The sequence below is a fragment of the Pithys albifrons genome, chromosome 7, assembly GCF_047495875.1.
Source record: "Pithys albifrons albifrons isolate INPA30051 chromosome 7, PitAlb_v1, whole genome shotgun sequence".
NCBI classification, from domain to species: domain Eukaryota; kingdom Metazoa; phylum Chordata; class Aves; order Passeriformes; family Thamnophilidae; genus Pithys; species Pithys albifrons.
The window spans coordinates 14260826-14276075 of NC_092464.1; the positions used below are offsets into that span (position 1 = coordinate 14260826).

General features: G+C 36.5%; 1 protein-coding gene across 3 annotated transcripts in view; it reads left to right on the forward strand.

Annotated features, from left to right (window-relative positions):
* The window catches only part of CUL2 (cullin 2), a 39816-nt gene that overhangs the window by 12713 nt on the left and 11853 nt on the right, over positions 1-15250 (forward strand). For 2 of the 3 annotated variants that reach the window (XM_071559912.1, XM_071559911.1), the window contains exons 5-12: positions 1320-1425; positions 3480-3562; positions 6302-6388; positions 9363-9459; positions 9552-9662; positions 10788-10950; positions 11993-12117; positions 13680-13787. In XM_071559912.1, coding sequence (XP_071416013.1) covers positions 1320-1425; positions 3480-3562; positions 6302-6388; positions 9363-9459; positions 9552-9662; positions 10788-10950; positions 11993-12117; positions 13680-13787 — 880 coding nt within the window. The remainder of the gene's footprint in view (positions 1-1319; positions 1426-3479; positions 3563-6301; positions 6389-9362; positions 9460-9551; positions 9663-10787; positions 10951-11992; positions 12118-13679; positions 13788-15250) is intronic. The other variant, XM_071559913.1, reaches the window with a different exon arrangement.

Consider the following 15250-nt stretch of genomic DNA (forward strand, 5'->3'; position numbering starts at 1 on the left):
GGAGAATACCATCAAGGAGCATGGCTGCTTCAGGCTGGTGTTCCAACTGTTCTGGATGTCCTTACAAGTTTTATATGAAATGATGGGCCTGTAGCCCCTCACAGATCTGCGCTGCCAGTCTGTGGTTGCTGCCCATGGTAGCAGAAGGGCTTTACAGTACTCTGGAATCCAGAGTCTGAAAGGAGCTTGGGCCACTGTATCCCAGTTTGTCACCACTGCAGTATCTCAAGTCTTCCTTCTTTGAACTCTGCGGTATCCTAAATTCTTCCAACTTCACAGGTTTTCACAGCATGTTTCCCCTTTTCTCCTTTGCTTGGCTTTTGCCTCCCTGTCCAGAGTGTTCAGACATCACTAGTCTGGTGCAGCCTCTGAACACGTGATTTCTTCAAGTGCTGGCTCTTTTCAGAGCGTGAAACTGGGCATCTCAAAACTACTGGTTAGGTCAGACATTAAAAAAACATTCTCAGTTGCCTCATTTAATCACTAACATGTAAGCATAGTTATAAAATACATTAGATTTTTTTCCCCAATTATCTGGGAAAGAAAAGGAGAATAGTTCAGTTTAAAATGTTAATATCTGTTTTATGGAATTACTGAGAATGAAGAGGGGTGTTTTAACAGGTCTTGCACAGAAACCATTTTCTGTTATTTGTAAAAACTATGCATGCAATAGGAAATACTGAATACAAAATAAAAAAAGCATTTTTAACATTTCTTCCTTATAAATGTTAATTAAAATAATTTCTGCAAATTTTTCTCTATAAAATTTGTAATCTGTTTGCTAGTTATCATGACCTGAGTAAGGGATCATAACTGACAAAAGTTTGTGCTCTTAAAATTGACAGTACTTCTGTTTTTCAGTCTGAGAGAAATGCAAAATAATAGATACTAGAGGTAGAAGAAAATACTTCTAACTTAAAAATATCTGACACTGGAGTGTTTTTATATCAATAATAAATAAACTATCACTAATACTAGTCAACTGCTCAGAATTTAGCAGAATTTTGCTTATAGATGTATGAGTAATATGACAGTGCATGTAGTTGGGTTGGACTCTTACACAAGCATATTGCTCACCAAGAAAGTGCTGACTGATATATCAGGCTTGTCTGATCTCTCAGTTATAACACCATAATGTTTCAATATGATGTAAGGTCTTTTAAATTGAAGCAATTTATATTTTAAGATTTTCCTACAAATAGCAATGGCATTGCTTAAAGGAGGTTATATTTTGTAATGTGGAAAGCATTCCACAACTCTGAATTTATTGAAAAAAAGAACATTTGCCTGTTTTGATTACAACATCTCTATTTATATAGGTACCTCAACACACAGTTTATTAAGAAGAACAAATTGACTGAAGCTGATCTTCAGTATGGTTATGGAGGGGTGGATATGAATGAACCTTTGATGGAAATTGGAGAGGTAGGTACCTCTGAAAGTGGGATGGGATATAAACTGCATTCAGAAGTGCTGCAAGTTCAGCTTTGTCCTTTTAAATTTTTACTTTTCTGTGTCACAGAGTGGAAGTAGTTTAATATTGTAGAAGAGGTAGGCACTGAAGCCTTTGTAAAATGAGTCGACAGTTTTGATGTACAAAAATATAGTGACGTGGCAGGGGAAAAAAGCAAATAGGGAAACCAATTATTGGAGAATTTCAGTTGAAAATGTGATAATAGAACCACTTCGCAAACAAACTTTGGATTATTAAGTGACCCTACTGTCTAGAAAACATTTTGAGGAAGCAGTACTTTTGCTTTTGGAAACACTGGAAATATTACCTTTAGGCTTCTATTTCTCCATGTCACAAAGTACAAAAGCTTTTTTTGAGATTAGTTTTTTGCCATCTTATTTTCTAATGCAAGCTTGTTTTGAACTTCCATTGTAGCAACTCAGATTTTGAAAAAAAAGGAGGCATTCTGTGCACAAAAGTGTCATGTAGGGATGTCTTATCTTTGAAAAAAAGTAATTTGTGGCAAGCACGAGAGTGTTGTCACAGTTGCTAGTGGAGAGGCTGAGAGTAATTTTTAAATATCTACAAAAATGAAAAATCCTGTCAGCAGCAGAACTACGTTCTGAGACTTCACCTTGTGCACTGCAGCTATGTAGAAGTGGATTTTGTGGTGTTTGTCACTTTATGGCTACTCCTACAATGAAGTATAAGCAAGTGAAGCTAAAAGACAATTTTACAGTTAAGAAAAAAGAAATTCTTTCAAATTCTTCAAAATACAGTGTTTCAGTGTCTCTTTGAAAAGATTTTGAAGACATCTTTTCAGTTTGCATTGGTATAAAATCACAGTCCTGAATACAGTTGAGTACAAACTTGTCTTTTGAGTGCTTGTTTATGTATCTGTTTGCTTTGGGTCTGTATGTACACATACTGCTAGCTGGAGAATTTATTTTGTTCTGTGATTTTCTGGTTTGATGTATTGGTTTTTTTCGTTTCCTCTCTGTATTTGCCTTTTTTTTCTATAGTGGAAGTGAATTCTTCTTCCCTTTTGGTTTAGAAGGCTAGAGAAAATGTTTCTCTCTTCCATAATGTCAGTGACCTGTCAGTGATTACTGTTCTGGCTCTTTGATTTCATTGCTTTTAAGTAGGAGATCTCTGCTGCCTTTAGTTAAGAGTAAGGAGAGATTGTGATACGTGAGGAAGTACCTTCTGTACTTCTGACCCAGCTGATGAAGAGGGCACTGCCCGCTGAAATTGCTAATCCTCTGACAGGTTGGGAGAGGGCAGAAACAAACACCACAAACATTATATGCTTTAAGTCAAGGAATTTCAAAAAAGGAAATTCTTCTCTTTTCCATCTATGCTATCTCCAAGGCTTGCTAGTCACTGGCATTGATCAAGGCTTATAAGAGCTTGGAAGTGCTTAATTCTGCACTGTTTGTGGTATCTACAAAATGGCATAAATGTTACTCCTTATTTCCTCAGACTGAGATTTAGTCCAGTGTGTTCCCACGGTTGTCAGAGGTAAACCTTAGTTCTGTGGAAATGACTGTTCATTACCTGCTTTGGAAACTGGGAGTGTAGGTTCCTGGGAGACGCTGATGTGTTACTGAATTCTCCCATTTGGGTCCTGCTCTGAGGTATTGCCCAAAGGATAGTACTGGCAGCTTTTGTCCATGGTTTTCTGCCCTTTCTTTACAGAGAGAGTAATCAGACATTGGAATGGCCTGCCCAGAAAAGGGGTGGATTCACCATCCCTGAAGGTTTTTAAACTGAGATTGGACGTGGCACTGAGTGCCATGATCTGGTAAACAGACTGGAGTTGGACCAAGGGTTGGACTTGATGATCTTGGAGGTCTTATCCAACCCAATCGATTCTATGATTCTATGAAATAGTGCGGTTTGTGCACATTCAGTGGGAAATTGTGTTGTCTTTGGTATTGTTATGGGTTTCAATGGAGATTTTTTTGCTTGATTTGGTTTGGTTTTGTACTTTTTATTGATGTAAACTTGTATTGTGTCCTGACAGCTAGCTCTTGATATGTGGAGAAAACTAATGATTGAGCCACTTCAGGCCATCCTTATTCGGATGCTCCTCCGAGAAATAAAAAAGTGAGTGCACGATTGGTCTTTGTTTTAACTCAGCGTGGGGGAGGGATATTGCACTGTTTTTATTTTGAAAAGTCTGTGGACTTTGAGTAGATTCTTTTATGTTTGTTTTTTTTTAAGGTAACTTCTTACCTGATGATGATGATGGTCTGTCAGGTTTTCTCATTGTAGCTATATTTGTCACTTGCATGTGTAGAAGAAGGCTCTGAAAAGGAAGTTCTCAATTCCCTGTAACCTCAAGGTAGTGATCTCTGTTTCAGCAAGCTCTCCTACCAATGGGATTGGGGAGGAGTTAGAATAATTCTCCAGGTCCCATAACATGCCTTTTGCCTTCTTCACCGTCTGATGCTGTTTATGGCTTCTGTGCTGGCAGTAAACTGAAGGACCAGGCCTTGGGCAGGGATTTGGCAAAGCCACTGAAGCAGTTTCTTTGCATGGGAACCAGAACAATTCTTGATTATCTGCCAGGAAGACTAAGCTTCTGGGTTTCTGTTGTTCAGATGAGTGCCCTCACTTAACATTCCGGCTGCCTTACTTGAGTGAAATGAAAATATTGCACTTTGAGGAAAATTATTACTTTATTTCTGAATTTATTTTTTTTGCCCTGGCAGCTACAGGGCTTGGGATTTCTAAAGTTTTCAAATAAAGCCCTACTGAACTCCTGATCTTTTTATTTATGAATAAACAGAAAATTTGAGATGTACTACTGATCTTGTGTTTTGTTGTAAGTTCCTTCAGTTTCTACACTTCTGCTACTATTTAGGATAGATCTGGAGTTGCCTAATGACAGGGGCATTTTTAAGTGATTACCCAGGGGACAAGACCATATATTGTAGGTAAACTGATGGAATGAAGTAATTTGGGTGAATGAGGTTCCTTGGATACGCACTTAGTCAGAAAAAAATATTTATAAAGCAATAAAAACCTAAGTTCAATTTTTAATTTTTCTTTCCTGAATGAAATATTTGACAACAAAGAAACTGATATGATGTCTCTCTTGGATGGCATTTCTGAAGCCAGGAACTATTTATTTCCTTTCAGGTGTTGAACCATGGTTCCTTTGTAACCAGAGCTAATACTGCTTTATCCATACGTTTATACAGTAACAATTTATTTTTACTAAGTAAAAATTCCTTAATTCATGGGGAAGGAAATTCTCCGTTGTTACATCAGACACAGTGATGTTGAAGGCTTGATTTAATCTATGTGTGTATTTCATTGGTGGGTGTGAGTGGAAATCTGTGCAAAAACTTTTATTAACAGAGATCTGATGCCTCTTAAGAGTAATGGTATGTGTAACTTTGAGGCTGACTGCAGACCTCACAAGGGTGTTTAGATTGAGGCTGTCACTGGCTGCAGCAGGTGGCTTCAAACTGTAACAAGTTGACATTATTTGTTATTAAACTATTTGAAAAGTTTTAAACGAAACTTAAGTCATCATCTCTAATGACTGGACCTGGATTTTTTTCCCTCTCCTTTATTAAGGAGTGCTATTAATTATGTGTTATCTCAAGGAAGTTAATTCAGTTCTGCTTCTCAAAATATACATATAACAATTCATATTAAGTTTCTTCTAGCCACTTTGTGATCTGGGTGTTGTTCAGTGAATTATATAAGAGAGAACTACTTCTTGTAGCTGTTTTCCCTGCTATCCTGAAATGCAGGGCTTGCTATGGGGATTCTGTGGGTGGCCTTTGCATGTAACTGTAGGCCAGTTGCTCTTCTCTGCTGTGATTTCAGGGGTCAGTACAGTTTTTAAAAGGCAGTTTTAAAGACACTGCTGCAAACGACTATTAAGTACTTTTAACATTGAGTTCAGCAGCTCAAGGATTAAACAAGGTCTTTGAAGAAAAGAATGTTCATATATTACATCTATCAGAGGTGCAAGAATATGCATGGGAATAATATTACCTAAAAATTTTAATAAAATTACTAATACGTGTATGTGCTTCAAACCTCCTCTGTTATATACCTTCTTAATAGTACTTGTCTATGCATGGTTCTATTTATTACAACATTTTTAAAAAAATAAAGTTTATTTAGGTAGTACAACTGAACTACTTCTAGCCAGAGGATTTTGCATAGCATATGTGGAATTGACAACCAATACTGTAGTTCATTGCTTGCATATAAATGTATGTTCATTACTGTCCTGGAAAAAGTTGGGGAGCAGAGCCACAAACTTTTCTTTCAGGTGTATTTATCTGAAATCTATGTATTTAACTGGAATTTTAAAAAGACTTCTCACTAAAATCTTGAGCACATCAATTTTTTAGAAGCTATAAGCTTGTGCAATACAGTACACATTAAAACTAGCAATAAATTTTTTTTTGGTACATAAAAATAAAGAAATGGAAGTAATGTCTTGGGGTTCAGCTAAACCAGATAGCTAAAATGATCCAAGTTTACTGATGCCAAAAAGGAGCAGGTTGTGCTCTGCTAACTGTCATGTGCTGTATTTGGTGCACATCCAGTCCCTAAGTGAACCAGCTCAACTGCTAATATGACAGAAAACCATCTTGGCTAATGTTTCTCCAGATTGGCACAATGAGTCAATTCAGCAAAGAATTTGATGAGTGCCAAAGCAATGCAAGAGAGGTAGATAGGCCTGTGATCAAAAGGGAGCAGGATTAGCCTCCTTGAACAGCAGAGAATTCTTAAATTACCTAAGCCTGTCTTGTTTGACTGCAGTAGTTAATATAGAGTTCTGAATATAACACACTTTCTTCCCCCTCCCTCTAGCCCAAGCACTCCTCCTACAAGGCAAGCTGAATATCAACTTAAGCATTTTTGTTTCAACACAACAGGAAGCCGACAAGATCTTGAATTGTGAGAAAATTCATCTATGAAATTCTTAAACAAATAATTTGGAAGTTATTCAGGTGCTATCTCAAATGACAGTGTGATTAGTACAGACTAACCAGAAGAGGCTTCTCTGCTAAAGATAACTAATGCTTTATAACTAACTGAACTATTCCTGTCTAAGCTGATGCATTACTTATACCATTTGTTTGAAATTAAGGCTATTGGAAGTTAACTTCTTAAGAAGTATTCAGAGGAGGCTCTTCTAATTCACAGTGAATTCTGTAGTTAACTGGCTGTGAAAGACCTTTAGTCTGACACAGCAGAGCACTTCTTTTGAATGATGGAATCTTCTTTTAATGAATTTTATTATTGTACCTTAAATTTTAAAAATGTTCTTTGGGACTGTAGTAGTAGTACACTGTTCAATAAATGTTGAGCTTCCACTGTTAGCTTTAGTCTTAAGACAGGAACAATATGGAGTTAATACAAACCAGCACAACTTCCTTGAGCTTGTGGTTTGTAGCTTTCTCCATTCCTTTTGAAATAAGAAACTCGTCATCACCTGAATTAGCGGAACTGATGTTGACTGCATTTTGGTTTTATCCATATTCCTCACCAAACAGCATCATTCCCTTGTATCCTCCCAAGATACCCTGTGACAGCCCTGCTTCAAACTGTGCAGCAGCTGCTGTGTAGCTCTATGTATTTTTATTGCTTGCTGACCACTGCCTAGAGGGAAAATGCACATCTGATAGACTTCTACCTTAGTGGGATCACTTAGTTCATTTTAGCTTGGCGGTTGCTCTTACTACTGTGACTTCCATGAAAGTCATCCTTGAAACTTCCATCAAGTTCTGTTGAAACGAGTCATTTGCATTACAAACTCCGGGGAGCAGAGCACCACTGGTCTAAATAAAAACCTGAAGCTGCTGCCAGAGCAGGCACAGCCTGTTCCATACTCTGCTAGTTTCCGTTTATCACCTTCATGCCATCTGACCTCTGCTTTGAAAGCTTGTTTCCTCTCTTCCAGCATTTCCATGAAGCATGTGTCCTCTACTTTTACAACTTTTTCTTAATGGTACATTGTCCTTCGAAACCCCTGGGTCTGATCATGGCTGTGCCCTCCCCACCCACATCTGCATGAACTCAGGTCTGAAGTGGCCTGTGAACCGTGCAGAGGGGTGCTGAGACTGGAGCTTCTTGTGTTTGTGTCGCCTGTGCCTTTCCAGGTCCAGAACCCTGGCTGTCAGAGCTGGACTGGACTGTGTCTTGCCAGAACCTTGCTTTGTAATATGCTTAACTCTTAGTTCTGTGGCTTCTTGTGCTCGATGACACAGCACTGTGTTCACAGGCTGCATGCCCCCTGCGGCTTTCCATGCTGCTGGGCCGCCTCCAGGATGGAATTGCATCTAGGCCCAGGGGAGATGTTTCACTTTTTCCCTTCTATGATTCTGTGCTGCTACCCCTACCATCATAAACCAGACCCTGCAGAGGGATGTTGGCAAGGATGCAGGGTGTGATTACATATACCCCAACTCAGAATTACTCCATTGGTTCAACTACCACAATCAGAGGAACTCTTTCTGTTCCCTGGGCAGAAAAGTGAGACCATCCCTGATGGAATCCATTAGTTCAGTCATTTATGATGGGTGATGAAGCTGCATAAACCGTACAGTCACTGCTCATAAATTGTTAGAGAACTAGTTCTTTGCACCCATCATGAGCCTAAGTTTTCAGATCCTAAAAGCTAGTAGTGTTTGAAATAATGCCCATAATTAACAGTGCTGTGAGCAGATGAAGATGGTCTATTGTGCATAATATGATGAATGCTGGTGTGGCTGTCCTGGTAAACCTCCCCAGCTCATGGGCCTCCTCTGAAGGTTTTGAAACAAACCGAAACAAATGACATGAGCAAAATTACTTCTGCCCCATTCCACCCCAGCTGAGATGGGTTTATGGTAATGTTTGGGGTTTAAGTATTTTTATTGGCTTTCCTTATTTTTTTTAATCAGTCATGTAAATTAATCTCCTATACCAACATAAGTTTCTAATAGAGATATTTTGTCTTTTTAGTGCAGTCTATGTTAATTAGAAGTTCTTATTCTATATACATGTGTACATATGTATTTTAAAAAGAAATGCCTTTGAAATTACCAGTGCTTATGCTTAAGCATAAATATATTTGTAAACAATATTTTAGTCCTATTTAACACCTTAGGAGTTAGGCAATATTCTTTTATTTTCTTGCAAAGTGCATATGAAAAGTGGTCATTTTTAAAACTTTCCATGTCTTACGAGAAAGTCTCTGCTGTTCTGAGTGTGAGTCTGTTGTTTCCAGTCTTTGCAAAGGACTGAACACTAATGTTTTTAGCATGCAAAACACTTGTTTTAATTACTTTTGTTTTCAACTGAATGGAACTAAAGATAACATTTTCTTCAACTCCCTGATTTGAAGCTAAGAACTTGACTGAAAGATGTAAGGTTTTCCATTTCTCATATATGATTAAGTAATGTGAAAATGCGCCGGGTGTGTTATTTATTCCACTAGAAATCTACATATTGAATAATAGATATTCAGAAAAGAAAATAGCATGTTTTTTGCTCTGATGCTGGTGAAAACAATGGGGGTTTTGGCAGGGGCAAGAGTATGCAGGTAGTCTATATAATAAAGGGTACAAATAGAAGATGGAACTTCCTGTATATTTCAAACTACTTGCACAGAGTATGTAATTTGGAATACTTATATCCTTAGCAAACACTCAGAAACTTCGTAACTTGTTAATGCTTTTGAACAGTTTATGAATTACTATCTCAATTTAAAAGTACATGAGAGAAAGAAGAGAGCTTTTTTATTTTAAGATTAATCTTCTTCAATTCTGCCAATTTAAGCAGAGGAGTTTACTGGAAAATGTTTTCATCCTATTTTATTTCATTCAGCTATCAGATGAGTTACACAAGATACCTGCATTCTCATAAATGTTTACTTTGCCTATTTCAGTGATCGCTGTGGAGAAGACCCAAACCAGAAAGTAATCCATGGGGTTATTAACTCCTTTGTTCATGTTGAACAGTATAAGAAAAAATTCCCCCTAAAGGTAGATACACATTTCTGATTCTGTGTTTTTAATTTTGAATGTTGATCTAGTAGATGTATTATTTGTCCTTTTAAAAAAATTCTCCCTTTTAGTTTTATCAGGAAATTTTTGAGTGTCCTTTTCTGAATGAAACAGGGGAGTATTATAAACAAGAAGCTTCAAATTTATTGCAAGAGTCAAATTGCTCACAGTACATGGAGAAGGTAAGAGATTCTTCGGTAGACATGCAATAACTAAAGTCTATATTGTCATTTTACTTATGATACATGTTTTCCTCTGTAGTTATAGTTTTTCCTTGTGTTTTGCTTTCATGCAATTGAAACAATACTTTTTGGTGACATGGTTAATCAGAACATTAGCTACAAACCTGGGTTTCATAATCACGGCTCAAGTAGATCGGTATTATTTCCCCATGTCCTTATTTTCTTTAATTTTGGAGTGGCATAAGATGATAGTTTTAGCATCATAGTGATTAAAGAAGACTTAAGTTGTTACAGAGCATTATGAAAAAATTACATGCTGAGATGGATTTTCTTTTGTTTCGTTTTGTGGTGTATAAAGTCAAGTAATTTGACTTGTAATTCTTATAAGATTAATACAAGGCTATGAGTGAGTCCCTGGTGCTATACTGTCCACACTACCAAGATAGAAGAGTTGAGGAGAAGGCTGTGAAAGTGCTTTTAAGCAAAAGGAACATAAGCCAATGGTTGCACACCTTTGATGAAATTTGAGACATGATAAGACTTCAACTAAACCAAAAGCAATGCAGAGTCTGCCCATCATTAACAGTCTGCAGCTGCACTACTCTCCCTAGACTCCCCTCATATTCACAGGATGTAAGTGCTTTGATATCAGCATTCATATGACTTATTTTATGATGCCTATTTCCTTCATTAAGTTATAAAAAGTTTCATTAATAGCTCAGATGTACTCCTGTACCTATTGAGCAGATGTCTATGTATAAGGAGATGGATTTGGAGTAGTAAAGTGATTTGTGTAGTCTCTTACAGTTAGGTATTGTGGTAAACTTTCTCAGAAGGAGTAAAAAGTGTGGTAAGAAGTTGGGGAAGACTGGTCACAAAGTTGAAGGGAAAAAGAAATTTTGAGAAGTACTGGAAGTTGCTCGCCAATATTTAGAGTAGATTATATTAATTGAGCAATAGACTGATTCAAAAGAGCAAATTTAATTTTTTGGCATCCCGGACAAGTTCTTTTGTAATTTTTGCTTATTCTTGTGTCTCATTCTACATACATATACTGCTGTATATTCTGGTTCTATGTTGGTTATTAGTATTTCTTCAACTCTCAGTTGAACCACTTGTCTGCAGGTTTTAGGTAGATTAAAAGATGAAGAAATGCGGTGTCGGAAGTATTTGCATCCCAGCTCATATGGCAAAGTGATTCATGAATGCCAACAGAGGATGGTGGCTGATCACTTGCAGTTTCTACATGCAGAATGTCACAACATTATCAGACAAGAGAAAAGAAGTGGTAAGTCTCAGTGGTCACAAGAAGTGTGAAATGGTTTTTGTTTTATTCATTTAGCATTGTGATTTCCTATATTTTTTCAGTGACTTTCTGTGCACTTAAGCACTTCCAGCTAATGTTACTTACCTGGAAAGCTCAGTTCAACCCTGAATGACATTTTTCTTTTACCATTCCTCCAAATACATAGTCAAAACCTTTTTACTTTTAACAACCTTCTTTCAGCCAATGCTCTCTCTCTCTCCTTGTCTTAGTCAGCTTAAAAACACACTGAAGTCCTGTGTCCCGTGGAATTAATCATATTTTATGCTTGTGTTTTCATTTGTAAACCAATGGCTCGGTCTTTACAGATTTCTTCATCATGAATTGACATGTCAGGATTATAGAATATTTTGGTTTCTTTTCATAGCCACTTTTTATTGTCCTGAATCTTTTGTGACTTCTCTTCCCAAAACCTTTTTAAAGAAGATGCTCTTATAGTTATATTCCCTCCCTGACAAAAAAAAATATGCTTCCTGATACATGCTTCTTACCCTTGAAAAAATGCTTATTCTTACATGGAAGATGGTATCTATTATGTGCAACAAATTGTTTTTCACAGCCAAACTCAAAGTGTATGTAATAACAGTGTTCAGTTTCCAGGGAGTTTTCCAAGTTTGAGCTGTGCTTGGATATGTTTTTTGGGACGTGGGGGGTAAACCATAAAAATAGCAGTTACTTATTTGTAGCTTTTCTAACTTGAGAAAAATTTCAAGCCACCACTGGCACAGCGTTTCTCCATACTAGCCCATCTCTCTTCTTGGAATCTCTCCTAAAGAAGCCGTATTGGAAGAGTGAGTTAGTCACAATGGCAGAGGTCAGTAAATAGTGATATTAGTTCTACTCTTCCATTTTTCTCTTTTGTCAGTGATCCAGTGTATTTTAATTTTTTTTCAAAACAGTTGGTCTTGTTTCAGTCTTTGATAAGTTCTATGTGAAATTATGTTACTATATTGTGTCAATTGTTAGTGTTCTAATCATATCCTATAAAAATGTATCTCTGTTACAGACATGGCAAATATGTATACTCTACTTCGGGCTGTGTCAAGTGGTTTACCTCATATGATTCAGGAACTACAAAACCATATCCATGATGAGGGCCTTAGAGCAACCAGCAATCTTTCTCAGGAAAATGTGAGTTTCCTCAGGCAGCTGAAATTACCTATTTGATTAATCATTCTTGAATAAATGTTTGCTCTTTTCCTGTTAGTCTATTTTTTTCCTAGTTTTTTTTTTTAACTTTGTCTATTTTGGTCTGGAACATGATGGATAAATTGTAACTTCTGATTAGCCTGGTGATCTATCCTGAGAGTTGGTTGTTGTGGTCCGACCAGAAACAACTGCAGCTAGATATTTCTGGTTGTTTGTTTAATGCTGTCAGGGTAAGTAGGTCCTTTTGTTCCGTGTATGTATTTTTTCCGAGTTTCTCTTAAGTCAGTGGTATTTGCTGTTCTGGTTTATTAGGAACCAATGATTCCATTTGGTTTAACTATATGTTATTTGTAAAGACCTGACATCCTGTTCTGATTTCAGTGTGGTGTTTCTCACTAAGAGCTTTGTTAGTCTCATATTTTCATGTAAGTTCTGAAAATACTCTGGCTCAATTATTTTGCTGAAGTTTGTTAAACTTTTATTGAGTTCATATATATTTAAATTACTCAATTCCATTTTTGTTCCTCTAGCATTGCTGTTCAAAGACAAACAACAAGCTTTCATTTGACATTATATTTGTACGTGTGTGTACATCTTGCTGTCTAGTTCTATGCTCACTTTAGGATGGTTACTTTAATCATCCAGTGTTTCTGTCTGTAATAATACTTAAACAGAAGCTGGTGTGAATTCACTCTTTTATTGTCTGCACAGGAATGCTTACTCTTCTGTGACTCCTGTGTGCATACTGAAAATGGACTGAAATCTTCAGTAGTATAGTTCACTTTCAAATTATTTATAATTTTAGTCTTTCAAACTAATAGTGTCTACTTGGGGAAATAAATACAGAGCCATGAAGGTGATTAAAATAATTAACATAAGGTTGTGAATTTTCAAGTGTGAAATACTTACTCCATTGTGTAAATTTGGTACTTTGTCAATTAAACATTTTTAATGTGTGACCTGAGAATGCACCTGGGGAGTTGTGATGTGCAGTCAGTGCCTTGCACGCTCTTGCACTGCTGCCTGACACCTTCTCTGTGCAGAGGCTCCTCCAGCTTGTGACAGTCATTTCTATACAGAATGTGGTGCTGACATGTCATGCAGAAAAGTCAATTGGATCATTCAGATTTTCTGTCTTTGAAGTCAATGTGTAGGAGAAGCAGCTGTTTAATTACTTCAGTTGCTTTTTGGCTTGGTAGCTGTATGTACATGTTAGCATTAATGATTTTGGAAAGACTAATAAAGGATATGGTGTGATTGGGTATGATTAGGGTATGATTGGAAAAATTCAACAGTATGAGACCAGTATAGACCCAAATCTATGTTGGATAGCAGGACTGTAAATGTAACCTAGACTTTTTATTTCCAGTCATGTGAGTACAACAATGCAGAACCAATTCTTCTCAAAGACTTAATCACTGTGGTATTAACTTTTATAAAAAAGAGTAATTAGGAAAAAATCCACAACTAATGTAGATATGTTTATATGTGGCTAATACAACTTTTCTCATTAACTTGCTTTCTGTTTTATCTACTTCCTTTAGATGCCAACTCAGTTTGTGGAATCAGTTTTGGAAGTACATAGTAAATTTGTTCAACTCATCAACACTGTTTTGAATGGTGACCAACACTTTATGAGTGCCCTTGACAAGGTAACTTTTTTACTTTCCATTGCCTTGTTTACTTAAGTAATTTGGACTTCGTTTCAGGCTCACCAAAATTCTTCAGGGCATCAACAGATGTTCAAAGATAGGGTTCTTATACAGATTTTCTGGTTTAGAAATGCAGTGGAAAAAAGGCCACTCTAATACTTAAATGTTTTCTGAAATAAAAGCCTTTATTTTCATCATATTTCAAAACATAAAAAGGGTGCTGACCTATTTAGTGTTAATGTAAGTGCAGATGATAAATAGACATTTGTGGGGTGTGGGAAGTTTGGTAATTCTTACATGCATTTGAACTTGAATTTGCTTCTTGACATAATGTTTAACTCCAAATGCTCTTAATATTACTTACATTGAATCTTGGTTTAGATTTTTCAAGTTGACTACAAAGAGTGTCCAGAAACTAAACTTACTGCAATTGCTGTCACGATTCTAACAGTTCTAATTGTTATAAATTTTAATAATAGTCATTATTAATTATAGCTATTAGCTATAAGTATCTTTCTTTTCTATAATTTCCTCTCATGGGATGCAGACATACAGTTAATTGCTCTCTTGTGGTGTTTACAGTAATTAGAGTTTGTAGTTAGGGCCGTAGTTTAAGCTTTGATAATTTTCAGCCAAGGTTCATCTGAAAAGGCAAAGTGAAGAAGGTACCAGTGATAGTACTAGCAGTAGTTACATGTCTGTTATTTCTGATTTTGAGAAAATAATTATTTAACATTTGAAAACAAATACTTATCTCAGTACCAAACACATTTCCATGTCTACTGCAATTAATGCCATGTACCAGAAGGTGGAGTAACACGAGATGAACAACCTTGGGCACATCGCAACAGTTTTTTGTAAAATACATCAGTTCTTCACTTCAATGATCATTCTTACAATAAACATCTAAAATATTAACCTGCTGCTAATTTTTCATGAATATCCAAACTGCTGTTGCTGCCTCCAGTTTCACGGCAAACGAGTGCTCCACGCTTCAAAGTTTCCTTCTTGTCAAGTCATGCATTCCTTTCTCACAGGGATTCTAGAGAGATATTACCAAGTTTTGCAATGTTGAGGTATTGTACGAACGAGTTGCTTGTCAGTTCATCTTGATAATAGTAATATTTTCTTTCATAAAGGAACTGCAATTTGTAGGAACTATGGTCATGCAGTGTTTTGGTTCAATGTTAGTTTAAAATGTGAATTTAAATGATATGTAAGTTAGAAACTTGGTTGTTCTAACATCTTTTTTTCAATTCTAACTTGCCATTATCTCATTCCTTTTCTTTTTTGTCATATTCAGGTTTTCTTCAGCCACCACATTGCTTGTAATGTACTGCTTCAAATTTCCACTTTCAACAATATTTTTTCTCCTCTTTAGTCCATCAAAAGCTCTCAACAACCAAAAGAACTTTCATTTTTCGCTGTTGTGAGCACACCCTATATGCTTTTCAGCTCAAGAT